This window comes from Cucurbita moschata, unplaced genomic scaffold (genome assembly GCF_002738365.1).
Source record: "Cucurbita moschata cultivar Rifu unplaced genomic scaffold, Cmos_1.0 Cmo_Scf00009, whole genome shotgun sequence".
Taxonomy (NCBI): Eukaryota; Viridiplantae; Streptophyta; class Magnoliopsida; order Cucurbitales; family Cucurbitaceae; genus Cucurbita; species Cucurbita moschata.
Window position 1 is genome coordinate 2,505,571 of NW_019268525.1, and position 27,733 is coordinate 2,533,303.

The window sequence follows — 27,733 nt, forward strand, 5'->3', positions numbered from 1 at the left end:
TAGAAGAATATAGTATTGGTATTGGTAGCTAGTAGCGCGTGTGACCCCATACCCACAACCGGCGCGTGAGTTAAATACTGTAGCCCAACGCTGACATCTCTGAGGATGATGACGATGAAATTGTTTCCTGTGCCAGCAGGGTGGTAAATATTTATTTATAGATATATTTATGTTTTTTAAAATAAAACTATCCCTAAACTATATTGGGCCGAGTGGCCCATACGAACAATACTGGGCCGAGTGGCCCATACGAACAATACTGGGCTGAGTGGCCCATACGAACAAAATTGGGCCTCATTATCGTGAAGTAATAAACGTGGAAAAGGGACTTACCTGGCCCAAACAGCACTCAAAAGCCCTAGAAACTGAAGCGATCGAAATCGAGATCGAGAACCAGACGGCGGAGCATTTCGATCGGCGAGAAATGGAGAAGGCCCTGCGAATATACGCCGAGGTTCTGAGGCTGGTGAGGCGGTTGCCGAAGGATTCGAGGCCTTACTACGCTAAATACGCTCGAGAGAATTTCGTCAACTACAGAGAAGTCGATGCGAACGATGCGAAATCCCTAGAAGAACTCTTCCACAGAGCTTACAACCACTCCGTTTGGGTTCTCAACAAGGTTACACTCTAATCCTTCAATTAATCTTTCAGTTTCGTAATTGTTTCTGTATCGATTCGCGTTGATTGCATCGATCCCATCCGTTTTGAGCGTTTCCGGTGATTGGCAGTATTCGGTGAATGGATCTGCGGCGGATAAGCTGAAGGAGATTTGTAATAGCTCCTAGTTAGTGTGCGATTTCCGTCATTTGTTTGAAATAATGCCTCAAAGGGATCGGCGTTGGTTTTGCCCTTGCAACTCCGGCTACTACTGCCGCCGTGGATTCTGACGAATTCGTTGCCGGTACGCTTTTGGAGGATTATTGAATTAAAAAATTTTATGTTCTTCACGTTGAAAAATAATGTTTGCAAATTATGTTTATAGGATAATTGAGAATAAGTTGTCTATTTAATCAGATAATTGTTTATATAAATAAATAATATTTTATTTAATTTTTATAAATTGGTTAGTTTTTTTTTTATTATTAAATTAAAATATTAACGTAATTTTAATAAACTTTAAATTTTAGGATTTTGAATTTATGTAACAATCCATTTTAATAATTATCCTCGAACAAATAATTTTTATAAAAATATATAAACTTTTAATTATAAATAATTATATTTCAAAATTATATACAAAGTATAAACTATTTACTAAAGTAGAATCTTTAACTAATTTTAATTAAGTGTAGTTCGTTATTATTAATTATAAATTGAAATTTAATTAATTAATTATATTTTAAATTTATGATATATGAACAAACAAGTTAATTATTGGCTAATTAATTAATAATTTTAGTAAATATATTGATAGTTGATTTAATAAACTTTTATTTCTAAAAATAATTAAATAAATTAGTATATTCAAAATAAAATGAAAACAAATTAATAAAGAGGTAAAAAAAATTCAAAGACATCTATTATGAAACCTTGAAACAAACCCGAGCTTAAAATGTCAATGTCTTGTGAAATGACTATATACCAACTTTTTTGTGACTTTTATACTTCGAATTTTATTTCTTATTGACTATATTTTGTTAAATTGTTCGATAATTTTCTCTAATATGAACTTTCTCACCTGCCAAATTGAACAAGTTGCACATTCTAGATTTGGTCATCGATAAATAAGTTCATTATGGACTTTTTATTTTTTCACTTTATTCCATGCGTGGAAAATACAGACAAGATATAAAGCATTGACGGTTGAATAAAATGTCATGTGCCGACTAAATTTTGTTAGGACAAGTCGAGAAATATAATATTTCTCGAGCTATTCCATTTCAAAAAAGTCAAATTATTAATTATTTTCAAGTAGATTTATAGGTTAATATGAAGTTTATAAATAAATAATTAGGAGATGATTTTGGTATTAACGAAATATGATGTGACCTTCCAAATCCCCTAATATCTTTGGTTAGTTTAATGGTTTAGGTAGAAAAATGGAAGAAATAATTAACTCATTTATTTAACCAAATAATTTGACAAATTCAAGGAGGACAAAAATGTAAATAAATCATTATTATTTCTTTTTTTTTTCTCTTTTTAATATATTTAATTATTTTAATTTTCGAGTTTTGAGCTACCCTATATATAGATATATACATATATATGTATATATCTTAGTCAATTAAACTGTTTGCATTACGCTCAAGTATGCACTTACGTACATTTTTAAGTGTGAGAGAAGATATTTCGATCCGGTGTAGGGGACACCTTCTTCATGTTCCAGTTTCCTCTCCAAATTTTTGCGGGAAATTTGTTACTTTTTTTATAAAGGATTTGGAGACATGGGTGGTTTAGTGATATCTCCGACAACTTTGTTGGGAATACTTTATAGAGTCCTAAGGGCTCCTACTGCTACTCCTCGGTTCTTTTCTCATTTGAATCTAAATAGGTATAACTTAGTTCATACGATTAAGTTCTTTAATACAACTCACTCATATCGTTCTGCCTTAGTCAAAGGCTACATTTCTCTCGAAGCTGTTGTCAGTATTGGAAACATGTTCAATTTTTTTATCCATTCCGTGGCACGAAATCCCTCGTTGGCTAAACAATCATTTAGTTATGTCCGCCCGTTCATGTAACATTTTGAAAAATGAGAGTTTTTTTGGGTACTAGCCCACCATAGCTTGCAAACCCTCATTCGACTTCTCCCGATATAAACAATTAGCACTTTTTTTCTTACACTAAACAAATAGTATCAGTGGTACTTATATGAGTTGACATCCCTTTTACCGATTCCAAGATTGAAGCAAATGTATTCGTCAAATCACTAATTCATACTCCATAAAATACTAAAATAAAAGTATATATCAATAATTAAAATATTCGAAATTTGAATTCTAGCTCTCGTATGTTATTGTAGAACTAAAAATATATAAATTCAAAGTTCGGTTCAAATCTCAATCCTACAAATAACTAACTCATACGAGTATTAAATGATTCGGTATAACGGAATTGTATTTTAGGATTTTATATCCATAAACGATGAACTAATTATTAATTACAAACCTAAATATTAACATTATTAATTAATCAACGAACATGTTTTTTATTATAAATTTTACAATTAATTGTTTTACCCTATCATATAATTGATAATATATTTATAATTTAACAAAAATAGATTGAGTTATTGTTTTATTAATATTTACTCTTTAAAACCAAATAAATTATTATCCAAAAATAAAAATAAATAGGAAAGAGAAATAATTTAATTGTTTTTTTATTATTATAATTAATTAAAATATATAATATTTGGATCGTATAGTTGTTAGAAATAATTTAAACCTCATAAATGACGTAAATATGACGTATACTCCAATTCCTAAATTTAAAATGGACAGCTATCGATGCCACGCGGCGTAATATCATTTGAAGAAGAAGTGGACCAATGATGTAGTGCGACGTAGGTGATCAAAACCACTCCGTCTTCACCAACCCCAAATGCTCTCCACCTTCCATGGCCGAGACGTCTTCTTCATCTGTAACTTTAAGTTTCCTTTACTTTACATTCTTTCCTCAAATTCTCTATTTATTTGCTTCCGATTCATGCCCATTTCACCAACTCTGTTTCTCTCTCGCTTCCATTTTCTTCGTCCATATTCTTCCTCTGTTCCAAGAAAATGGGAAGCATTGAAGAACAGAGGACTGTAACAGGGCTCGCCGCCAAAGACCCATCCGGGATTCTGTCTCCCTACACTTATACTCTCAGGTTATACTCTGTTTCTGGATCTTTGTTCTTCTTTGAGTTTCTCGTTTTAATTCTCTGATTTTGGGTACTCTGTTGCAGAAACACCGGCCCTGAAGATGTTTTCATTAAAGTGATTTGCTGTGGAGTATGCCACTCTGATCTTCACCAAATCAAAAATGACCTCGGCATGTCCAATTATCCGATGGTTCCTGGGTAATTAACTTCGATGTTCTTGTGGGATTTACTGGTTTTGTTTTGGATTTAATTTGTTTTTTGGAACAGACATGAGGTGGTCGGAGAAGTGGTGGAGGTTGGGTCGGATGTTGGTCGGTTTAGAACAGGGGAGTTGGTCGGAGTTGGGTGTATTGTTGGATCTTGTTCGAGTTGTAATCCTTGCAATTCCGATAAGGAGCAGTATTGTAACAGGAGAATCTGGAGTTATAATGATGTGTATCATGATGGCCGTCCCACCCAAGGCGGGTTCTCCTCCGCCATGGTCGTTCACCAAAAGTAAATTCCCCTGTTTCTCTATTTGAAATCCTCTGTTTTTGTTAATTTTGCGAATTTCGAGGTTGTTTGTTTGATGGGTTTTGTGGGTTTTTTAGATTTGTGGTGAAAATCCCAGAAGGGATGTCGCCGGAGCAGGCGGCGCCGCTGTTGTGCGCCGGAGTGACAGTGTACAGCCCGCTGAGTCACTTTGGGCTGAAACAGAGTGGACTCAGAGGTGGAATTTTGGGGCTAGGCGGCGTGGGGCATATGGGTGTGAAAGTGGCGAAGGCGCTGGGTCACCACGTGACGGTGATAAGCTCGTCGGAGAAGAAGAGGGTGGAGGCTCTGGAAGATCTCGGCGCCGATGAGTACTTGGTCAGCTCCGACAGTACTCAAATGGAACGAGCCATTGATTCGCTGGATTACATCATTGACACAGTCCCTGTTTTTCATCCTCTCGAGCCGTATCTGTCACTTCTGAAACTCGACGGCAAATTGATCTTGATGGGCGTTATTAATAAGCCATTGCAATTCGTTTCCCCTGTTCTTATGCTCGGTAAATTTCACAAAGTTAATCTCGCCGGCAATGGTGCTCTGTTTTCAACTCTGTTTTTAACTCTGTTTATTTGGGGACGAACAGGGAGGAAGACGATTACGGGGAGCTTCATCGGAAGCATGACGGAGACGCAAGAAGTGTTGGATTTCTTCAAAGAGAAGGAGCTAACCTCCATAATTGAAGTGATAAAGCTTGATTACATTAACCAGGCTTTGGAGAGGTTGGAGAAGAATGACGTCAGATACAGGTTCGTCGTCGATGTCGCCGGAAGCAAGTTGCCTCAGTGAAGCTGATCGGAACCAGGCGGAGAATCTCTGGAGAGAAGAACGGAGTTATGAATTACTTTGGGTGGTTGGAGAAATTCTAAATGCTTCGTGTACTATGAACTTGAACGAACATGTTTTTTTTTTGGTTTCATGAAATTGTTTTGAACATGTTCTTGTAGTTTTGTGGGATTGTTTCATAATAAATGAAAGTATTTACGACTTAAAAGACAAGCTCTCGTGAATTCATCTCATTTGAATTTCATTCTTGAAAACGTCGAGATGAACTTAACACGTTATCTATATTACTATGCAAGTCTTGAAGAGTCCGTCATGTTAGGTAGAGAAACATCTCTTAGCATCTTTTGGCCTAAATTTGGACAATATAGACTGCATTTGTCTCGATTTTCTTAATAGAGATGTATACCGAAAAATAATAAATACTCGAGTGAGGAAGGAGTGACAACAATCTAAGCGATATGAATAAAGCCTATGATTAAGTATGATACGAGTAAAGCTCATGGTGGATAGTGTGTGAAAATCTCTCCTTAGTAGATGCATTTCAAAACTGTGAGGACTGTGATGTGTAACAGGGTAAAGTTGATAATATCTGCTAGCGGTGGGATCAGAGTCAAACACCGAGTAGTGTGTCAATAAGGAAGTCGACCCCCAAGAAAGTGGATTGTTAGATCATACGTCGGTTGGAGAGAGGAGCAAAACATTTATTATAAAAGTGTAAAAAACTATCCCTAATAGACGCATTTTAAAACCGTGAGGCTGATGACGACGATATGTAACGAGCTAAAACAAACAATATCTACTAACAATGGACTCCACTATCTTAAAACAATAATTCAAAGCCGACCCAGGGTGGGCCAATCTAATACCCACCATGGCTATGCGTATGCTAAGGAGCCCAATATATGAGGGCCATGACGAGCAGCAAGATAACCCAACTATGTAATATACAGAAAAAGATCAAACAAATATGAACACAACAACAAGAATGACCGAAACCACAAAGGAATAAACAGAAAGTGAAAATTGTCTCAAATTTCTAAAACAAAGGAAGTGTGTGCATTCCTTCCTGTTCAAAACAAATTCAACACATGACTAATGGCTCCAATGATTTATACAAAATCACAGAAATTCAAAGTTTCAAACCCTAATTATCATCATCTTTTTCCTTAATTTCTGATCCCTTTTTACCCTGCCTTTCTATCTTCTTCCTCATTCATTCGTTGCCGTTTTCTATATTCCGCTATGTAATTCCTCACCTCTTCTCTAATCATCAATTGCATTACAGACAGAAATTCCTTACCACAACGCGCCGATTTCGCTTTCGCCTCCCGATCCTCCGGCAATGATGAAATACTCTGCTGCTGCGGTCGCGGAGGCGATGATTCTGTTCCTGGAAGAGATAGGCTTAGACGAGTCGAAGGCCTTTTGTTCTGACTCGGAATCGAATCGTTCGTATCCGATCTCGATGGACTCAAACACTGATTTCCAATCGAAATCGTCGATCCATGACTCGTACACTCAGTTTTTATCTCAGCAATCGAAGAGAACTTACGCTTCAATGTTGAATTCCAGTGATTCTTAATCGCGTTGTCTGTGCGTCCGTTGAGTAGTCTCGCGATTGTCGCCCACTTGTTCCCGTGCTTAGCGTGTGCTTCGACGATGACCTCGTCCTCCTCCGCAGTGAACGCCTGGCGCTCCACGTCAGGACAGAGCTGATTAAACCACCGCAGACGGCAGGATTTCCCCGACCGTCCGTGAATCGACTGACCGATAACAGACCAGTTCCGAGCGCCGTAGCGCTGCACTAGAATCCTTAGCAACTGGTCTTCCTCCGGGCTCCATGGGCCCTTGACCCGATCGATGTCCCACTCTTCAGACGTCATCGCCGATTCGATTCTTCCGACACAACGACAAAATCAACCGTTGAGTCAAGGATGGTGGAAGACAAAGAGATATGAATCGACCGTCGTGTGTGGCGGAGGGAGAATGGTTCCTCCGGCGAGGCGGTAGTGGGATTGCGGAATAGAACAGAAGAGGGTTTATAAAGCTAAGGGTTAGGCTAACTGATAGAACCGGTTAACCGGCTTCGTTCATAGGAGTAATGTCAACCGGTACTTCCAGTTACAGTCCATCGTGTATGGCCAGGTAACGACCACGTGGCTGCCACGTAAGCACGGATATCCAAATCAAAATTTATTAGGTAAATTGTCATAACTAAATACTATGCATTTAATTTTAGTATAAGCTTTTATTAATTAAATTTTTTATATGATTTATTTGGGGTATAATTAACCTAAATTTTTAGGTCGGGTATCCTACATCTCGTGTTCGTGATAGCACTTTTAACGTGCTTCTTTCACGGCATGCTCGAGTCAGACTATAATATAAAATTTTAATTTATTTATTTATTCTTTTAAAAAATAAACTTGGTGATTTTTTAAAGGGTAATGTATAAGGAAAGCTGGAGAATCCAGGCTGGCAGAGATGTTAAAATGGGTGGTGCGTTGTGTGCCGGAAAATAGGGGCCGACGGATCTACCGTTAAAAATCCGTTACATGCAAACCGACGGTTTCCTTTATTTATTTCTTTTTTGCATTTTGGCTTTTAATTTTTATTTTTATTTCCATATTTGCTTCTTTTAAAATTTTAAATTCTTAAATTTTATTTTATGCTTATTGTTTTTTATTCGTTGGATTTAAAATATTAATTTATTATTTTAATATTTTATCAGTAATAGAAATTAAATTTGAGGTGTTGGCGGGAGCGTTTCAAAGTTCATAACGAAATTGATTGGCTTCTGCATAAAAAAAAAGGACACCCAATATTGTTGTAGTGTTATGCTAGACACTTTCTGATACTCGAGTTAGTTACGTGCTATGAGGTTATGTAGGTTAGGTATGTAACAGCTCAAACTCATTGCTAGTAAATATTGTACGCTTTGACCTATTACATACCATCGTCAGCCTTACGTGCTATAAATTAGTTGCATGCTATTATAATGGTGCGAAAATCTCTCCCTAACAGACACGTTTAAAAACCATGAGGCTGACATCGATATGTAATGGGTTAAAACGGACAATATCTGCTAGCAGTGAGTTTTGAATGTTATAAGACATCTTTTGTATGAATATGTTTTGAGTGTTTACGATACTCAGTTGCTTTGACTATCGTGCTAGGTTTGCAGACAGAGTCTCTCCCCTCTTGGTAGCCGACATGTCCCTCAACTTGGTTTTCGAGCATTGAGAGCATATTTTTGCTACGACCATTTGGGCCTCTTAGTTTGCTTCAGTCGTGCTTGTGAATTGAATCAACGTTTATCATGTTGTCGTTTATAACTCGTAATATGAGTTCATATATTTTTTGATAATGAATATTTGCTTATTGTGTTCTAGGACCATGGCACCACATCGTCGTTGCATATTTTGGCATCTCAACTGTCATATCCATATTGTCGTTGCCACCTCACACAGCTACATCAAGCAAATGCTCAACACAATTCCCTCAGGTTTTCTAAGTGTTTGCCACGTCACCATCAAAATAGCCACATCATCAAAAATTGAAATGGTAAAAAGAAAAGGTTAATTATGCGAAAATATAAAAAATATAGGGCAAGTATTATAATTTCCGGAAGTTTTGTGGATTTCTGTAATATCCTGTAATTTCGGGGAAATAAAAGTAATATCAGATTCAAAATTATCAAATTTAATATGGACCTTTTGTTCAACTCAAAAACTGTCAGTTTAATCGAATTCGTAGGGCGCGGAACGGAGGCGGCGAAAATCCACAGCTCTTCGACGACCGACAAAGATAAAGAATCGGTAGTTCACTGGAAGGTCGAAGAAACATTGCTGTTAGGGTAACAACCAGAAATTTTTGTTGATTGTTAGAGGAAATTTTCACAATTAGGGTTTTAGGGTTTCTGGAATATCATGTCAACCGGCAAGCTGAAGGATGGAGACCGTCGGCTGGTGATTCCGATGCCCCCCAAACCGAAATCTGATACCCAGTTGGCGACAACCGAGTCGAACGCGCTTGTAGCGTATACGCCGCCGGTGAAGGAGGAGGATGAGGATTTGGAGGTCAAGCTCCGAAGAATCATCGATAATGTTCCTGTTCGTGTCAGCAACACGTCTGGAAGCTCTGCTGGTTCTGGTTCCGGTGATTTTCACCAGGTATTGAGTGATTTATGTTGTTTTATATTGCGTAAATTTTATTAGTGACTTCTGTCTGCGGTTTATTCTCTCGTGGGCGTGTTTTCATGATGAATGGATGTAAAATTGTACCAATGCATTACTGGGATTGGTTAGCAACGAGTGTGATTCCTATCTTAGGTCTTATGATATGAAACAAACTGGTTTCCGTACATTACAGGTTCTTTAAATTCTTGCGACTGTTAGCTGGTAATGAGTGGAAGAACTGATTATTGGGGGAATTAGGCTGGGTGTGAACAACAATATTTCCCTTACCAAAGGTCTGAAAATCCAAACTATTATTGAATGAGGAAGATGCCCCTTTCTTTGATGGAAATTTGAGTAAACAAAATTCCTAGATTGGGTTTAGCTCGTGGATGGTTTTTTTTTTTAATATATGGACGAAGGGGAGACATAGGATTGGTGTGATGATTACAAAAATGTTCATAAGCGAGTTGGAAAAGGTAGAATCCAAACCTGGCTAAAAGAGATAATCTACCTTGTAGGAGTGCAACTTTTAGATTTATGAGATCGGATGTTTGTAGATAATCGTAAAATCAGAACACCTAACTGGCTCATTGGGGTGGATTTGGAATTGTGTATTTGGCTCAAGTCGGATACAGGATAGTTGGTGTTCTTTTTAACTGGATGAAGCGTTTTTCATTGACCATGTTAAAATGCTGTTATCATGCGAGTGAAATACATATATTTGATCAAAATTTTCTGGGAGCATAATGAATTAATTGTTTGCTCACGCGGGAGTAGCATAGCAACTTAGCATTAACTATATGCTAGTTGGTTAGTACTTTCTTTACAATCAGTTAATGTCTTTGCTGAAGCTAGGACTTACTGGCTTCACCTTTTAGATTTTCACAGTGAAGAAAGTTTAAAATTATGGTGCTAGTCTGGTATTCAAAGCTGACTGCTGCCAAGCAGAATTTGATTTATTGGAGAGTTTGAAATTATACTAATTCTGACTGAGAGGAAGAAATGGATTGGAGCGATGATTGTTCCACGCACTCGAATTTACGTATGACCTATCAAAATCAGGTTGTTGTGGATATCATTAGGAAATAATGATCGTGGAGTAGCAGTAGTAGGTTGACAAGTACTCTGTTTGCAAGCAATGCTCTGAAATCTTAGCTCGTGAAAATGCATCGCTTGCTTTTGTTGGTTTTTGGTGTCATCTAAGAAGGGTTAATGTCATTTAATATAAGTCAAAGGACGAGGTTTATAAAAATACTGTTCGACGTGAAAGAAATTCTTTAGTCTGGTGTTAAATGGGTCTTTCATATTTCGAATCTTGATGTAGTTAAGAAAGGTAATGTATTACAATGGGGAATTGAAAGTTTTTACCTACTCAAACATCATCTGATGATTCTGATATGTGTTTAGGAAAGAAAGTCTCCACTTGTGTTGTTAAGCCTACAATTTTCACTTCAGATTGTAAATGCATAGGACCTTTTTGTTCGTGATTTTGTGGAGTCTGTCTCGATCGTTGAATATATATACTAATACGGGCCTGCCCATAAAATTTTCGAATGACAGTATAGGCAAATGAGGCGAAAAGAACAAGACAGACTTGCTAGAATGGACGTTGATTATCAGAAAAAGAAAGAAATAGCCGAATTCAATATGCGAAGGGAAGAACGGTTGAAAGCTGCCGAGGAACGCACTTCAAAGAAGCGACTAAAGCGTCAAAAGAAAAAGCAAAGAAGAAAAGAAAAGAAGAGCAAGTTGAATTCAAGCGGAGGAGATGAGAATCAGAAAGATGCATCCTCTGGTGATGAAGGGGATACCGATAATGGCGAGGATGAAGCAACATGACTCGTTATTCTCCACCCGGAATCGAAGTTTGAACTCTTAGCCTCGAGCTTTCAGACAAGCCATCTAACCGGAGACAGCTACCAGTACCTGGAATCTGGCTTTTGTGTTTTTATTGCAGGTGGGATTGGAAGAATGTTGGATTTGAATACACAATTCTCCCATCTTCCCACAGGACCTCTATCTTTCTCTCAATTGCATGGCGCTGAAATGTGTTAGCAGAATATCTATAACATTATTACATGTAGAACAGATGGACATAATATTAGTTGAGTCCAAGGGATACTCATGATTGTGTTATAACGATTCGTTGCTTATGATATATGAACAGAGGGGACGTTGATCTACGATCAGACCCTAACATGCTCGTAGAAACACCGACTATATCATTCATATTGAATGCTCATTAGGCTCATATCCTGTCGCTTAGATGCTCACGCAGGCCTAACATAGCACGAAACACATCTCTTAGGCGCTCACACGGGTTTAGTATACTCGTGCACAATCCGTCAGGAGAACAAGAATCTTGATTTTCCTCTCTATTAGTATCTCATACAGACTAAGCTAATAATGCTTTTCTCCAATATTTAGTATTATTATCACGGACTTAAAAGTTCCTATTAATTTAGTTAGTTATAACATCATAATTTCATTGAACAGATTTTGAAGTTTGAATTTTTTTTAAAAAAAAATCTCTTTTTTTATTTGATTTAAAAGTTGAATTTGTTCATGTTAAGAAGTACAAAAATGAACTATAGATTAGAGAATGGGGCCCAACCCAAAATTAAAATAAGAAATTAATAATAAATAAATAAATAAATAAAGCTCTGATTCAGAGGGTTGTTGAAATTTTTGGGTGTTGGAATTCTCCGTTTTCCCCCCCTTCAGTTCTTAAATCTTCATCTTTCTCTCTGCTTTCAATTCTTGTTTTCTCTGAAACCCTAATCATGTCCATGGGATCCACTTCTACTCGTCGCATTTCTGTTCATCAAGTGCTCGGCGGTGGTCCTGGTACTTCTCTTCTCTGTTCTGTTCTTTTTGCGATCTTTCTATTTTCGAATTGGAACTTACATTGATGCTTTAGAATTCCCTCCTCGATCTGGGTTTACCTTTTCATGTTTCGATAATGAATTGTTTTGGTCTAATGTCGTTTTCTCGCTATCTTTGTCTGAATTATGTGTTTCATTTGGCTGATTTTTTATGAAATGTTCCGAATTCTATTTCTCGAATTGGCTGATTTTGTTCAATTCTATTAAATTTGTTGTTGGTTCGCTAATTTAGCTATTGATGACAGTCGCTGATATGCTCTTATGGAAGAAATGGTGTGGCGGGGCTGTCATACTCACGTCTACAACAGCTTTGTGGTACCTGTTTGAAAGAGCCGGTTACAACTTCTTATCTTTTGTTGCCAATGTTCTATTGCTTCTTGTCCTCATTCTGTTCGTCTGGGCCAAATCTGCTTCCCTTCTCAATAGGTACTTTGACTCTTCCTTCTGCCAGCTTTTAGTGCTTTACATGGTTTTATTTTCTAATCTCCACTTCTTGTGTTTAAGTTTGTGGATGCGTTATTTTTGTTTTATGGACGATGAATCAAAAGTAAATAACATACATTGTAAAAGAGAACCATTTTATTGTGCAAAATCTTGAGAATAGTTTGTTTGATCAAGGGATTACGACCTTGACCAAACGGTCAGGGTTTGAATCTGCAGCCCACATACAGTTCTGTACAAACTTGGACTCCTTTTTGTGGAACCATTAGTGTAAGAGAAGAACATTGTCAATTTTGTGTTGGAGAAGTAATCGTGTAGATTTTTTGAGATAATATGACTTAGATTGACATGAAATGTATACATTCTCAAGGCTTGAGTTCAATTGGACGTAGAGTAAAAGTTACCTTCTTTTGTGATTCAGACCTCTGCCTCCGCTTCCTGATCTGGAAATTTCTGAGGAATCTGTTTCGATAGTTGCTGATGAACTGCGATTGTGGGTCAATTTTGCACTGTCAATTGCACGTGATATTGCAATAGGAAGAAACCTTAAGCTCTTTCTTCAGGTTAGGGTAATCACTTGTCTTATCGTCTGTGATGACCGCGACTTGTGTGTTAATTTATTCACGTCCTCAGGTTGCTCTTGGACTATGGATTTCATCATTCATTGGCAGTTTCTTCAATTTTCTTACACTGGTCTATTTTGGTGAGTTCTTTGGGGCTCTTATTTCTTTGTAATCAGCGGTTCAAAAATCATATCTATTGCTATCTTTAACAATGTATGCATTCTATCAATATATTTGTTTCAGGGGTCCTTCTCAGTCTTTCAGCTCCACTAGTGTACGATAAGTACCAGGATCCCATTGATGAAAAGTTGTGTGTAACACATAGATATGTACAAATGCAATACAGGAAGCTTGATGAGAATGTCTTAAGGAAGTTACCATTACCCTTAAACAAGGAGAAGAAGATGCAATAGGCACAGCACTCGCTTGATTATCAGTAACTTCAAAAGAAGTGAGCTGGATCTACCTTTTTCATAATGCTCTAACGCCATTTTTGTATTCTGATGTGTCCGATAAATATTATTTCAGATCAACATAGAGTGAGTATTATGTACTTTTATTCTCATGGCTTGTAAAAAAATCTCTTATTTATTCCTTTGTTGTGTGTGTTTCCTTCCTTCAATTTGAGCATCAGCTGATTTCTTTCTGTTGTAATTTAAATACCATCTATTCCTTTATCAAGGATCGTTAGATCTTGAAACTCGTGAACAAGTTCTGGTAGCTTGTGAGATTAGATTACTACCTATTAAGTTTACATGTCCTGCATATTAATATCTCAGAAGCTTTCACAAAATTATTATCATCTAGTTTTCAACTTTTTAGAAATATAATGGCTAATGAATTTGCTGATAGTAAATTTTCTTTTACACAAAGATTTCATTTCGTTAGATGCATTATTAACTAGTTACAAAATCGATTTCCTCTCCTCTTGCCCTGGCTTGTTTGAGAAATAGAAATAGATTTACCTTGATTGTTTGTCCATTGCCTTAGCTTTAATCAAGTCAGCTTCCGCTATTTTAAGAGTTTGCCGATCTTCTTGTAGATCAATGTTCTTGCATAGTAGTCTTTTCCATATCATTTATTAAAATGGGGATCTCATTATTACCCATTTTTTAGCAAAACCACCCATCTGAGTCATCCTTAACCATTGGTCACTAATTATGATTAACTGAACTTGTCAATGAAGTTGAATTCTTGCTTTGAAATTCATTTTCTAGGCCAAAGTAACCAATCTATCTCGTAGTAAAAGATTTAAGTGGGCGATATTATACTGTTCATACAAGTCTTAGATGGGCTGTCCTGATGCTTGAGTGTGTTCTATACTGCAATGGTTTTTTCCAATTTAGTTCAACTAATCATTGCTTCACTGGCAATTTAAGATGATAAGTTTGTGTTTGGTAAGAAAATTTCCATATTGAGATTTATTTCTGGGGCAAATATGACTTGTTATACCTTGATTTTTGTTGGTTGCTGAAAAACTTTAGTTTAGTTTCTTTGTTCATCAAGTGTTAGGTTTTCAAATTTGCATCTGATTTGCTTTGGTTTTACTTGTTGCTACTTTGAAGTACGCAGAGGCACATTGGCTTTCAACAGAGGACGATCAGTAGATTTGAAAATTTCGATCAGAGACATTGAGATTGCTTTTGAATGAGATGTACTTCAGCATTCTAGATCTTTTAGAAAGTTGTGGTATATAACTTAACATAAATGTATCCTGACTTTGACTTCGGGCTGAAAACTAAAAGCATTAATGTTCGGTTTTGGATCGAAATGGTATGGTGTCTTGTAATCACTAGTGTTTGGTTTTGGATTGAACTTTGTTGTTTCAGCTAAATGATTTTGTGATGTAGTTTTTTGGTCTGCTTTCGAGTTCTGCATACGCTTCGGTGCAGATACTCGAACATAGCATCTCGTAACCGATGGAAACTAAAGCCACTTAAACTCGATGTTCAATTAGCAGCACCTTGATCAGTAGAAGACTGAAAATTTATTTATCTTAACATGTTGCTAAGGCTGACTAGTTCCTTTGCCTTTCAGGTGTAATGACAAAGAAAAATGACCCATCTCATGTGACACACATGTAAGTTCCTCCTGAACCTCACTTTTAAGGTAAAACGTCTCGCATCTAGTAGACAATAAACAAATTTATCAAAGACTCGCATGGAATAGAGAAATTATTATTACTGGGACACTCCTGCACCAAAGCACATGTATTTTTGTCTCCTGGTTTGTATGGGGTTCTGCAAAGGACGCAGCTGTTCATATATATTTATTTAAGCTGTCCAATTCATTTACGGTTCTTTATAAAATCCTCAAGTATCTTAGTTATAACCTTTGAGTTTGGTACATCCTGAATTATATATATATATTTCTCTGGAAAGTTGCAAGTAATGGGCACATGGTCTGTGTGCTAAACCGTAGGACGCACAAAAGGTAGCAGAAAAAGGCCAAAAGGAAAGAGAATTTATTGCACTTTTTAAGGGTGTTTGGTTTTTTTGTATTAGATTAATGAATTAGGAGTATACTTGTTCCAAGTTTTGGATTTGATAATCTTACCTCAAAGCATAATACTTTTCATAGATCACAAACTCATAAACCGCTAGCAGATATTGTCTTCTTTGGGCTTTCCCTTCGGGCTTCCCCTCAAGGCTTTAAAATGCGTCTGCTAGGGAAAGGTTTCTGCACCCTTATAAAGGTGTTTCGTTCTCCTCCCCAACCAATGTGGGATAATCACAATCCACTCTTCTTTAGGGCCTAGCGTCCTCGCTGGCACTCGTTCCTTTCTCCAATCGATGTAGGACCACTGCCAAATCCACCCCCTTTGGGGCTCAACGTCCTTACTGGCACACCGCCTTGTGTCTACCTCCCTTCGGGGAACAACCTCCTCACTGGCTCTGATACCATTTGTAACAGCCCAACCCACCGCTAGCAAATATTGTCCTCTTTGGGCTTCCCCTCAAGGCTTTATTAAAATGTGTTTCCTAGGGAAAGGTTTTCACACCCTTGTAAAGGGTGCTTCGTCCTCCTCCCCAACCAATGTGGGATATCAAAATCCACCTCTCTTCAGGGCCCAGTGTCCTCGCTAGCACTGGTTCCTTTCTTCTCCCCAACCAATGTGGGATATCACACCAAGAATCATGTCAAAAGCTTTTGCTACACATTCAGATTTTTCAATTCCTGACTAAGACAACACAGATTCAGATTTCCTTTTAGGAAGCTTTTTGCAGTCAAATTCTTTCTAGTGTTCATAATTGTTACGAAGAAGTGAATTTGAAGCTGCTGATTGATGGGGATAGAGAGATAAATGATGCTTTAAGTAGACGGAAGCATCATTCATGTTTTGTTTTGATTGGTCCAAACTCTTTTTAGATCCAAAGGACGAACGGGGAAGGCAAAGAGCATGCAGTCATGCGTCTCTTAGGGAGACCAACAACACTTTCTGGACAACAGGTTGGCCTTACAGACCCATTATATCAATTTTATCGCTTTCAAAATCACTCTCCTTTCTGATCAACAAACTTATTATCAATCTCAGTTTGATCATGATGAATGCTTCTCAAATTTTTTATTTTTCATTTGTTTTTTGCCCATTTGATCACCATTTTTCAAGAGTATGCTTATGTTCTTACCATTTCTCTATGGGATTTGAAAATTTGATAGTGAAAAAGACAGGATTTTAGGGATGGAATCTTTGACAGTGCAGTGTGGGAATCAGGGCTTGGGTTGGTGTTGGTGTTGGTGTTGGTGGTGGGGTGGTCCTATAAATGCTTATAGGACCATCCCATATTTATCATCTTTCTAAGGTCCATAATTTCCTTTTTCTTTTTTCTTAGGATAAATACTTTATTTATTTATTTATTTGAATCACAAGTATATGTTCTAAAATATATTATTTTACAGATATGTTTATGGTTAATAAATTAATGTTCCACAATTAGAGAATCTTACACCCCCAAACATACTTGCTTTATGCCATTAATACTATACCAAATTGTGCCTCTTTTTTCTTTTTGTTATTTTATTTCACCTTTTAAACCCTTTTTGGGTATACAAGTATTTAGTATTTTTTGACAAAAATAAATATATATTACCTCTCGTGTTTAAGTTTAAAATTTTATTTAATACTTAAATAGGGGTCGAACCTAAGGTGCATGACGTACTTGTGCATAGCTGCCAATGTTTGTGGATACTTTTTATTCGAGTCTAAACAAATGTGTACCCAAAATGGGTCCTAATAAGGTTAACTTTAGAGCTTTTTCCCAAATCCTTTCACCAAATCTAAAAAAAAAAAATAAAAAAAAAAAAAAAAAATAATGATGGTTGGTGTGAAATGGGGAGGCTTTTTGAGGTAATTTATTGTTTTTTTTATAAGAAAAAGATTTTGTCTGAATATCATTGAAACTGTACCAAAAGGGCATCTAAATTTAACAACATTGTCTCGTGGGTGCGATCACAATTTTGTCTTGAAATTCGATATCTATGTTTTTTTTAAAACAAATTTCTTTTAAGGACTTCGTTTTTTATTATTTACTTTTCAGTCCCTCCATGTGTATATATTTTTTAATTTCACATCCTAAATTATTACAAACATCCCACCTCCCAATGGGGTCCGTTCTTGTTTCAGAATTAATGCCCACAACTTATCATGCATTCGTAACTTCACACCATTAACACACCTATTATAATTCTCCTACGTTCAATGGGGTAAAACTAAATCATTATTCGAAGAAAAATTGATAAAATGGCTAAATAGTCGAGCCGTTACACTCATAGGCATGTAGCTCGAGGAGAGCCCAACTGCCCACGAGTTGCACCACCCCTTTCTTTCCCTTCCCTTCCCTCCTCTCACGAACAACATTTGTCTAGTCGTGCACAACGCCTTGCCTCTTTTCACGAAGTCAACTGTTTGTGAACAACCAATGCTTCAATCGTCCACCTGCCCTCTGCATCAAGCTTTTCAATGATAAAAGATGCAATTGTTACACACTAAAAATTTCAAATGATTATAATTTTTTAACTATAAAATCATTCAAGGCTTAATCAGATATCAATTAATTAAGATATATATAACAATGGAGTTGTTATGTAAACCTAATTATTATTTGAAGAAAAAAGGGTAAAATTTTGTCGCTCCATCCTTGAGAAACATGGCTCCACCCCTAGGAACCACTCAACTACAACTGCAACAATTCATAGTTGTTGGCTAATGAGAAGTCGATGGGTCTCTTTCTTTAACTCTCAGACAGAAGCGCCATTGAAGAAGAAGAAGACGACAGCTGAGTGAGCCCTTCCCTTCCCCCTCTGCTCCAACCTTACAATTCCATGGCTTCCAACTCCCAAGATTCTATCTTATTACTGCTCATTTCACTCCCTCTTTCCCTGACCTGACTGCCATCTTCAGATTCCTTCATCCTCTCTCTCTCTCTCTCCACATTTGGTAAACCCAAGGACTTCACTTCAGTCTCTTTCTCCTTCTTCTTCTTCCTCAATCCTTCCAATGAACTTGTTTTAGAACTCTAAAAGATGCAGGATCTGTTCAAACCATGAACTCCATTACCAGAAATCTTGCTCTGTTTTGGAGCTTCGCTTTCTTCTTTCACTTTCTTCTTCATTCTCCTTCTCTGGCGCTCAACGGCGATGCCACCCTCTTGATTTCTCTCAAGCGCTCCATTCTCGGAGATCCTTTGAATGTTTTGGCTAATTGGAATTTCAATGATGATACCCCCTGTTCTTGGCGTGGGGTCACCTGTACTGACCTTCAAACCGACGGTGGTGGCTGGACGGATTTCCTCAGAGTCACTGCCCTGTCCCTCCCCGGCAGTCAGCTTCTGGGTTCCATTCCGGATGAGCTTGGAAGGATTGAACATCTTCGTCTTCTCGATCTTTCTGGTAATTTCTTTAATGGGTCTTTGCCGGTTTCCATTTTCAATGCTTCGGAGCTTCAGATTCTTTCTCTGTCGAATAATGTCATCTCCGGGGAGTTGCCGGTGGCTATTGGGGGTTTGAGGAGTCTTCAGGTTTTGAATCTGTCTGATAATGCGTTGGCTGGGAAAGTGCCCAGAAATCTCACTGCTCTGAGGCATCTCACTGTGGTTTCTTTGAGGAGTAATTACTTCACCGGAGAGATTCCGGGGAATTTCAGTTCGACGGAGGTTTTGGATCTGTCGTCTAATTTGCTTAATGGGTCTCTGCCGGCGGATTTTGGTGGGGAGAAACTGCGGTATTTGAACTTCTCTTACAATAAAATTTCAAGTTCGATTCCGGTGGAGTTCGCCAAGAAGATTCCGGCGAATGCGACAATGGATCTCTCTTTCAACAATCTCACCGGAGTAATTCCTCAGTCGATTGCTCTGCTCAACCAGAAAACAGAGGCGTTCGCCGGAAATGAAGATCTCTGCGGGAAGCCATTGAAGCATCTCTGTTCGATTCCTTCTTCACTCACAACTCCCCCAAATGTTTCTGATTCTTCATCTTCTTCTCCAGCTATCGCCGCCATACCCAAAACAATCGGCGCCATTCCGGCAACACAGTCCCTCGGAGGTCCAGGGACACAAACTCCTCCGCCCCGTAACACCATGAAACCCATCACAATAGCCGCAATCGCCGTTGGAGACCTCGCCGGAGTCGCCATTCTCGCCGTCGTGATTCTCTACGTCTACCATCACCAGAAACAAAAAAACCCCAATTCCAAAACCCCTAAATCCACCGTGAAGAAGCCGCCGATTGGGTCACAACAAACCCTCCAAAGTAATCAGAAAAAACCCTCGTCGGTGTTGTTCTGTTTACCCACCAAAGGCGAAGAGACATCAGAGGCAACGAGTTCCTCCGACGGCGAAGAACAAAGAGACAAACCAAGCACAACCCACGACGGAGAGAACAGAGAGAGTAAGAAAAACGGCGTTCTCGTTACAGTAGACGTAGAAACAGAGCTCGAATTGGAGACTCTGTTAAAGGCATCAGCGTATATACTCGGTGCAAGCGGCGGAAGCATTGTGTACAAGGCAGTGCTCGAGGACGGCACGGCATTCGCCGTTCGAAGGATCGGCGACAGCGGCATTGAAAGCTTCAAAGATTTCGAGACCCAAGTGAGAGCCATTGCAAAGCTTCGACATCAAAATTTAGTAAAAATTCGAGGATTCTTCTGGGGAGAAGACGAGAAGCTCATCATCTACGACTATGTCTCCAATGGCTGCCTTGCATCCTCCATCCACAGTAAGTTTCCCGCGCATTTTAGCTTCCACTCATCCATTTCTCTAACATGCGCATATTTCATCAATCTTTCCTAATTTTATTGATTTAGGAAAACCGAGTTCATCGTCTTCTTCCCAGAGCCATTTATCATTCGAAATCCGACTAAAAATGGCAAGAGGAATCGCTCGAGGACTGACCTTCATCCACGACAAGAAGCACGTCCATGGCAATCTAAAGCCGTCCAACATCCTCCTCAACGCCGATATGGAGCCGTTAATCACCGATCTCGGCCTCGACAAGCTCCTAATCAGCGGCTCCAAAATCGCCCTTACCTCCGCCTCCACCCGAAACTTCGGCAGCCACAGATCCACACCGAATCGCGAGCACCAAGAGAGCAACGTCGGTAGCGCAATTAGCGGCGGAAGCCCGGGCGTGAGCTTGGGATCGGCATACCAGGCGCCGGAATCGCTGAGGAATCTGAAACCGAGCCCTAAATGGGACGTGTACTCGTTCGGAGTGATCTTGCTGGAGATTCTGAGCGGGAGAATCGTGACGGAGAGGGAGGCGAATCAATGGAACGGCGGTGATGAGGAAGTACGGATGAAGAAGATGATCGATTTGGTGATCAGAGAGGAAGTGGAAGGGAAAGAGGAAGCGATTATGGGGATCTTTAGATTAGGGTTTAGGTGTGTTTGTTTCGTACCTCAGAAGAGACCAACCATGAAAGAAGCTCTGCAACAACTTGATAGAATTTCTTCCTCCATTTCTTCTTCACGCTAATTCATTTCACCGTGGAGCTTTGATTTTCTTCTTAATTCATGTGTTTTGTTTTTGAATTTAGGGTTTTTTTTAGGTAAATTTAGTTTTGGATGTAAAGTGTGTGATCCAAACCTAATTAAGCTGATCAAATTCTTACCATCCTGTTTGTCATGTAAAGTTTTTCATGAACGATACCGACTTTATCAATCTAAGTTTGACATCGGCTAACAAATGAGTTGACCGTACAGATACCAATTTAACCGGTGGGGCGTAGATTCTCATTTGATTAAAGGGCTGGAGAGGGACGGGAGAGAGATTTCTTTTTGTTAGATAAGTGAGGATCGGGACGTTGGGTCATTTGGTGAAGAAAATCCCACTCAATTCTTCGACCCGCCTTGGCTCACTTCAAAGAAACAAAGCTCAATTTCCTTATGTCTCACGAGTTCTAATAGGTCTAATGTCTTGGTTTTATTTGTTCGTTCTGCGTAATGTCAAATGTTCTCTAACGGGTCTAATGTCTTGGTTTCATTTGTTCGTGTTTTTGACATTATGTTAATTAGACCAATAATAATAAACCGTAAATTCTAGATGGAGATACTGTAGGCCACTCGTCCTGCTTGTAGACATCTACCCATTCATCTATAGTACACATATAAATGTCTTTATCTTATTTATTTTTTAAAATTTAAATAACTTTTTATAGTCAATTTTTTTTAATGGATTAAATCAACCTTATTATTTTTAATATTTTTTTAAAAAAGTAACACTATATACATTTAAAATACAAACTCGAACTTTATTATTTTAAATGGAATATTACTTTATTTAAATTATTTTCATTTTTTTTTTAAAATAAATTATTTTCAAGTCTTGAGAGTTTATTATTTAAATATTATGATATTTTCATAATTATTTTTTGTTTCATGCAAACCATTCGTGTTATATAAACTAAATAAGCATTTTCTTGTTTATGAATTATGTGATCAAAATAATAAAAATTATGAAAATTATACTGCAAAATTAAGTTTAAAAAGATTAATAAATTGTATGATGATGTAATATATATATTAAATATTCAAATTTATATTTAATATTTAGTGGTGGAAAACAGCTTTTACAATAGATTTCAACCCTTTTTGCTATTTACGACGTCACCTCAAATATTTAAAAATAATTAAAAAGAATATTTTAGTCAAACGATTCCAAAAAAACAACGTCTAGATTCTTTCCCTTTAATTACACATAAATAAATAAATAAATATTTTTTTTTTCTATAATCGGTATTCAAATTTTATTTTTAGTGTTAATAAATTATAAATTTTTACAATAAAATTGAATTAATAATAATTTTCTAGAAGAAAATAAGGGGATAGTTTAATGGTGTTAGGACATTTAACCCTACTTTTAGGTTAACCCAAGAGTTACCGCGGTTCATTTTAGATTTTTACCCGGTTTTGCGTTAAATAAAATCCGGGACTTGGCTTCCAATTAAAGCCAACTCTACTAAACTAATAAAAAACAATCAACATTCCATTTCTGGAATCTCACTCGCATCACATGCACGTGTATTTCACGCTCCCCGCCAAACGCACATATCTTTTTCGTTGGCACTCGCGCTCTGTTTTCATCATAAACCTAAACCTTTCTCTCACCTTTACCTATTAAACCCTAGATCTTCCTCGTCGTCTCTCTTTTTCGCTCCGCCGGTGCTTTACATTTCTGACTTCCGACGAGTAAATGGCTGCCTCTGCTTCACCTTCGCTCCGTACGTCGACGGTTCGGAACTCGGTACTTTCTTCTCTCTCTTCTAAGCTTCCTCTTTCTTCGGCTTTTTCTGTTAATTTTCGTCCTCGGAGTGTTGGTGTGCCGCGGTTTGTTGTGTTGGTTTCTGCGTCGTTGAATGCGAAACCGACGGTTCTTGTTGCGGAGAAGCTAGGTGAAGCGGGTGTTGATCTCCTTAAGGAGTTTGCTAATGTGGATTGCTCCTATAATTTGACTCCTGAGGAGCTCTGCACCAAGATCTCGCTCTGTGATGCGCTTATTGTGCGGAGTGGGACTAAGGTCAGCCGTGAAGTGTTTGAATCCTCTGGAGGGAGGTTGAAGGTTGTTGGGAGGGCTGGTGTTGGCATTGATAATGTGGATCTGGCGGCCGCCACTGAGCATGGTTGCCTGGTGGTGAATGCTCCGACTGCGAACACGGTCGCTGCCGCTGAGCACGGAATCGCGCTTTTAACTGCAATGGCCAGAAATGTTGCCCAAGCCGATGCGTCTGTCAAAGCCGGTACGTTTATATAAAACATTTTACGGAATCTTCGTTTTCTGTAACTTCTTGTTTGCTTTGGATCTGCTCGAAACCATCGAAAGGGCGAAAAGTTCGGAAAGATCTCGACCTTTTGTCGTAATATTGGACGAACATTTTGTTTGAGTCATTTTTTAAAATACATTTTTAATGTTTAAAGTTGATTGCGCTCTAAAGAAACTCCTTGCCCGATTGTGGTGGTTCTGGGAATACGTCATTAAAAAAAAAAAAAAAAAAAAGAAGCATTGAGATGCACTGTAAAAGGTGGGAACCTGTCGGGAATTTGCAAGTTCAGAATTATTCCCATGCTTGCCTGGCCTGGATTTTACCGGACTTTTTACGATTAATAATTTTTCTCTGTAACATAGATTTAAGTAACTTTTTTCTGCATCAGACGTTCTCTTTCCCATATCAGCCAGTTGACACGAAATAGTCGATGATTTTATAGTTTATTGGTTTGATTTTGTATACAAGATGCGTTTGTTAAAAGAACTACTTATGATTTTACATTTTCTCCTCCACCCTAGGGAAGTGGCAACGCAACAAATATGTCGGTGTATCACTTGTGGGGAAAACACTGGCTGTAATGGGATTCGGCAAAGTTGGATCTGAAGTTGCTCGTCGTGCAAAGGGTCTTGGCATGCATGTAATTGCCCATGACCCATATGCCCCAGCTGATCGTGCTCGTGCTATAGGCGTAGAACTTGTGAGCTTTGATGAAGCCATTGGAACTGCGGATTTCATCTCTTTACATATGCCTTTAACTCCATCCACGTCAAAGATTCTTAACGATGAAAATTTTGCAAAAATGAAGAAAGGAGTTAGGATTGTGAATGTTGCTCGTGGAGGAGTAATTGATGAAGAAGCTCTTGTGAGGGCGCTGGATGCTGGAATTGTTGCTCAGGTTCCTTTCCTTCCTACAACTTGAAACTGAAGTTTGCTATTATTATTTACAACGCAAGGATTGTAATATGTTCTTTTTCTGATAGGCTGCACTTGATGTTTTTACTGTGGAACCACCTCCTAAGGATAGCAAGTTGATTCAGCATGAGAATGTCACTGTAACTCCTCATCTCGGTGCCAGCACAATGGAGGCTCAGGTGTGTGTTCTTTTAAATCAAGGACTTAAAGCTTGTGTTTTTCTTTTTACAAGTTCTAATGATCTTTGAATTTGGTGTGCAGGAAGGAGTTGCGGTTGAAATAGCTGAAGCTGTTGTTGGAGCCCTGAAAGGGGAGCTTGCAGCTACTGCCGTCAATGCTCCGATGGTTCCTGCAGAGGTATAAGCCCTTAGTTTTGGAATCTTCTATCTCTCATGTTTCATATTTCATGGTCACTTAAATGTTCATCTGAAAGTAGTTTATTTTTGTTAAAAAAAAAAAAAAAAAAGTTTGCCTTCTAGTTCTGTTCATGTTGACCTCTTTACTTCTCATCGTCATTTGTTTTCTTGATTCTCTTGCCTTCCAAGCGGCTATATCTTTGGTTTTCTGGTTCATTATGCTATCGATAGAGTAAGAATCTTCTGTTGAACGCTTGTCATTTATATGACTTAGAAACCTTCGACATTTCTCCCGATTTCTCGACACTGAATATGGTGTTAAAAAAGAAAAAAAAAGGCTAAATAGTAATCCTTCAACAGTAGGAGAGAATAGAGATTACTTTTGACATTTCTCTAGGTATTGGGATGATTTTTCAGAAAACTGTTAAATGTAAATGGTTCTTAAGCTATCAAAACCTTACTTCTAATTCCAACAATATAACAGTGCCACTGTAAATGGATTGCTTTGTTGTTTCTTTTAATTCGTTACTTTTCGCATACTTATTATCAAGATTTGCTGGGTGACAATTGTGATTTGCATCATTATTCATGTACATTTTATTTTCTGTTAACTAATTTCTCAAGTTTCTGGTATATATAAGGATTCTAAGGAAGTATTATTTCTTCCCTACAGGTGTTAACCGAGCTGAAACCATTTGTTGAACTCGCTGAGAAATTGGGAAGACTGGCTGTCCAATTGGTAGCTGGAGGTAGTGGTGTGAAAACTGTGAAAGTGACATATGCATCCTCCAGAGCTCCTGATGATCTTGACACCAGACTTCTTCGTGCCATGATAACCAAGGGTCTAATCGAGCCGATTTCGAGTGTTTTTGTGAACTTGGTGAATGCTGACTTTACTGCCAAACAGAGAGGACTAAGGATAAGTGAGGAGCGAGTCGTTCTGGATGGGTCACCTGAGAAACCATTAGAATACATTCAGGTCCAGATTGCCAACGTGGAATCCAGATTTGCCAGTGCAATATCAGACACCGGGGAAATTAAGGTGGAAGGACTTGTGAAAGATGGAATCCCTCACCTGACGAAGGTCGGTTCTTTCGAAGTCGACGTTAGTCTGGAAGGTAGCATCATACTGTGCAGGCAGGTTGACCAGCCAGGTATGATTGGAAGAGTTGGAAGCGTTCTGGGAGAAGAAAATGTTAATGTGAGCTTCATGAGTGTCGGGAGGATTGCTCCTCGAAAGCAGGCAGTCATGGCGATCGGTGTCGATGAACAGCCCAGCAAACAAGCTTTGAAGAGGATTGGTGACATTCCAGCAATTGAAGAGTTTGTTTTCCTCAAGTTGTAGGCTGGTGGTGGTCATGAACTTGAAGGCCCCCCCCTATCTTCTGGGTATTTGGATACATTACATTCCTACGTGTTTGGCCCCAATTTTGACAGTTTTCGTTTAAATAAGCTGGTTGGTTCGTTTTCTTTACCAAGTTGTTTGAAGAATGAGTCTTTATTCACTGAGAACGGGATCCCTTTTAAATGGATTCTTGGTCGGGGTTTAATGGCCGATGGATCAAATCCAAATGTAACGACTTAGATCCACCGCTATTTTTTTGGGCTTTCCCTCAAGGTTTTAAAACGTGTCTGCTAGAGGAAAGTTTTCACTCATATAAATGGTGTTTTGACATCACAATCCACCCCCTTTCAGGGCCCAGCGTCCTCGTTGGCACACCGCCTCATGTCTACCCCATTTTGGGGAATAGCGAGATCACACCCTTATAAATGGTGTTTTGACATCACAATCCACTCCCTTTCGGGGCCCAACAGTTTTCACACTCTTATAAATGGTGTTTTGACATCACAATCCACCCTCTTTCGAGGCCCAGCGTCCTCGCTGGCACACCGCCTCTGTCTACCCCATTTTGGGGAATAGTGAGATCACACCCTTATAAATGGTGTTTTGACATCACAATCCACCCCCTTTCGGGGCCCAACTTCCTTGCTGGCACACCGCTTCATGTCTACCCCATTTTGGGGAATAGCGAGAAAGCTGGCACATCGTCCGGTGTCTGGCTATGATACCATTAGTAACAAAGTTGATACATTGTCCAGTGTCTGGCTCTGATACCATTAGTAACGATCCAGATCCACCGCTAGCAGATATTGTCCTTTTTGGACTTTCTCTTTCGGGCTTCCCCTCAAGACTTTAAAACGTGTTTGCTGCTCTCCTCCCAACCAACGTGGGACATCATACCAAATGATTTCAAAATGGGCCTGAACAAGCGGTAGATATCATATTTGGGCCTATGGCCCATTAAGTAATTCAAAATACTCTTTTAATTTTTTTTATATAGATATTTTCACAACATTATCTTCAAATTCACTCACGCAAGTTTTTAGTACTCATTTCTATGTCCAAAACATAGATTTTTAATATTTTAATTACATCCTCAAATCAACCATCTTTGATTTTTGGTCGATAAATATATATTTTTAGCTAGTCGAGTTATACTTAGTTGATAAATTTTAAAACCCTTACCAACCCACATCAAAACACAATTTCGTAATTCTCGTACTTCAAATTGCCTTAAGTTGATATATTTTCCCATATGTTCGATCTGTATCACAACCATATATGTATTTACACAAACATATCGTCCTCGTGTAAAAGGAGAAATATGGGCATCTTGAATTGTTCGGGTAGCTAATCCATTGGTAGCCCAAAAAAACAAAAACAAAAAGTTCTATAGATTACAAAGCAATGATAGGGACATTTGAAGAGGGAATTGAAAGAAGAGATAAATGTTTTGTGGTTCAAAATATTAAAAATAAAATAAAATAAAAATAAATAAAGAGATATGAGAAATTGAAAGGGTGGGTAGTAATAGTAGTAGGGTACCCTCACAGTGTAGCCTCTCAAAGATACCCCAAATTTAGGCCATACCACCTTCCAAAATTAACCCTCTAATCCTTCTTTTTTTTACCATTTGTTTTTTTTTTTTTTTTTTTTTTTTTTTTTTTTTTTTTTTT

The 27,733-nt window shown here is 38.2% G+C and overlaps 7 protein-coding genes across 10 annotated transcripts; 6 read left to right on the forward strand and 1 right to left on the reverse strand.

The window, feature by feature from the left end:
* The first annotated feature begins 343 nt into the window (after positions 1–343).
* Positions 344–1,013, forward strand: LOC111447159 (LYR motif-containing protein At3g19508). The gene is made up of 2 exons (XM_023086181.1): positions 344–619; positions 729–1,013. Exons 1-2 carry the CDS (start codon positions 425–427, stop codon positions 783–785), a joined length of 252 nt encoding a protein of 83 aa, XP_022941949.1. The 5' UTR covers positions 344–424; the 3' UTR covers positions 786–1,013.
* Positions 1,014–3,652: 2,639 nt separating this feature from the next.
* Positions 3,653–5,335, forward strand: LOC111447155 (cinnamyl alcohol dehydrogenase 1-like). The gene is made up of 5 exons (XM_023086175.1): positions 3,653–3,814; positions 3,893–4,006; positions 4,076–4,303; positions 4,399–4,838; positions 4,923–5,335. The coding sequence occupies exons 1-5, from the start codon at positions 3,726–3,728 to the stop codon at positions 5,123–5,125; spliced, it is 1,074 nt and encodes a 357-aa protein (XP_022941943.1). The 5' UTR covers positions 3,653–3,725; the 3' UTR covers positions 5,126–5,335.
* Positions 5,336–6,067: 732 nt separating this feature from the next.
* LOC111447156 (transcription factor MYB44-like) lies at positions 6,068–7,154 on the reverse strand. Its single transcript, XM_023086177.1, has one exon. It carries the CDS (start codon positions 7,003–7,005, stop codon positions 6,307–6,309), a length of 699 nt encoding a protein of 232 aa, XP_022941945.1. The 5' UTR covers positions 7,006–7,154; the 3' UTR covers positions 6,068–6,306.
* Positions 7,155–8,836: 1,682 nt separating this feature from the next.
* On the forward strand, positions 8,837–11,505 carry LOC111447158 (PRKR-interacting protein 1). Its single transcript, XM_023086180.1, has 2 exons — positions 8,837–9,294; positions 10,861–11,505. Exons 1-2 carry the CDS (start codon positions 9,052–9,054, stop codon positions 11,137–11,139), a joined length of 522 nt encoding a protein of 173 aa, XP_022941948.1. The 5' UTR covers positions 8,837–9,051; the 3' UTR covers positions 11,140–11,505.
* Positions 11,506–11,974: 469 nt separating this feature from the next.
* LOC111447157 (reticulon-like protein B11) lies at positions 11,975–17,029 on the forward strand. 3 transcript variants are annotated; one of them, XR_002711227.1, is made up of 7 exons: positions 11,975–12,147; positions 12,431–12,611; positions 13,048–13,189; positions 13,260–13,329; positions 13,433–13,640; positions 15,227–15,269; positions 16,559–17,029. XR_002711227.1 is itself a non-coding variant. In XM_023086179.1 (6 exons), exons 1-5 carry the CDS (start codon positions 12,084–12,086, stop codon positions 13,600–13,602), a joined length of 627 nt encoding a protein of 208 aa, XP_022941947.1. In that variant the 5' UTR covers positions 11,975–12,083; the 3' UTR covers positions 13,603–13,640; positions 14,755–15,004. The 3 variants fall into 3 exon arrangements, 2 of the variants coding, with proteins under 2 accessions (XP_022941947.1, XP_022941946.1); XM_023086179.1 differs by lacking the exons at positions 15,227–15,269; positions 16,559–17,029 and adding an exon at positions 14,755–15,004; XM_023086178.1 differs by lacking the exons at positions 15,227–15,269; positions 16,559–17,029 and having other exon boundaries at positions 13,433–13,849.
* A 1,384-nt stretch (positions 17,030–18,413) lies between these two features.
* On the forward strand, positions 18,414–21,347 carry LOC111447768 (probable LRR receptor-like serine/threonine-protein kinase At4g37250). 2 transcript variants are annotated; one of them, XR_002711320.1, is made up of 3 exons: positions 18,414–20,401; positions 20,490–21,284; positions 21,330–21,347. XR_002711320.1 is itself a non-coding variant. In XM_023087098.1 (2 exons), exons 1-2 carry the CDS (start codon positions 18,733–18,735, stop codon positions 21,158–21,160), a joined length of 2,340 nt encoding a protein of 779 aa, XP_022942866.1. In that variant the 5' UTR covers positions 18,414–18,732; the 3' UTR covers positions 21,161–21,316. The 2 variants fall into 2 exon arrangements, 1 of the variants encoding a protein (XP_022942866.1); XM_023087098.1 differs by lacking the exon at positions 21,330–21,347 and having other exon boundaries at positions 20,490–21,316.
* Positions 21,348–22,761: 1,414 nt separating this feature from the next.
* LOC111447534 (D-3-phosphoglycerate dehydrogenase 1, chloroplastic-like) lies at positions 22,762–26,220 on the forward strand. The gene is made up of 5 exons (XM_023086757.1): positions 22,762–23,420; positions 23,966–24,342; positions 24,428–24,538; positions 24,621–24,716; positions 25,389–26,220. Exons 1-5 carry the CDS (start codon positions 22,877–22,879, stop codon positions 26,058–26,060), a joined length of 1,800 nt encoding a protein of 599 aa, XP_022942525.1. The 5' UTR covers positions 22,762–22,876; the 3' UTR covers positions 26,061–26,220.
* Positions 26,221–27,733: the final 1,513 nt, after the last annotated feature.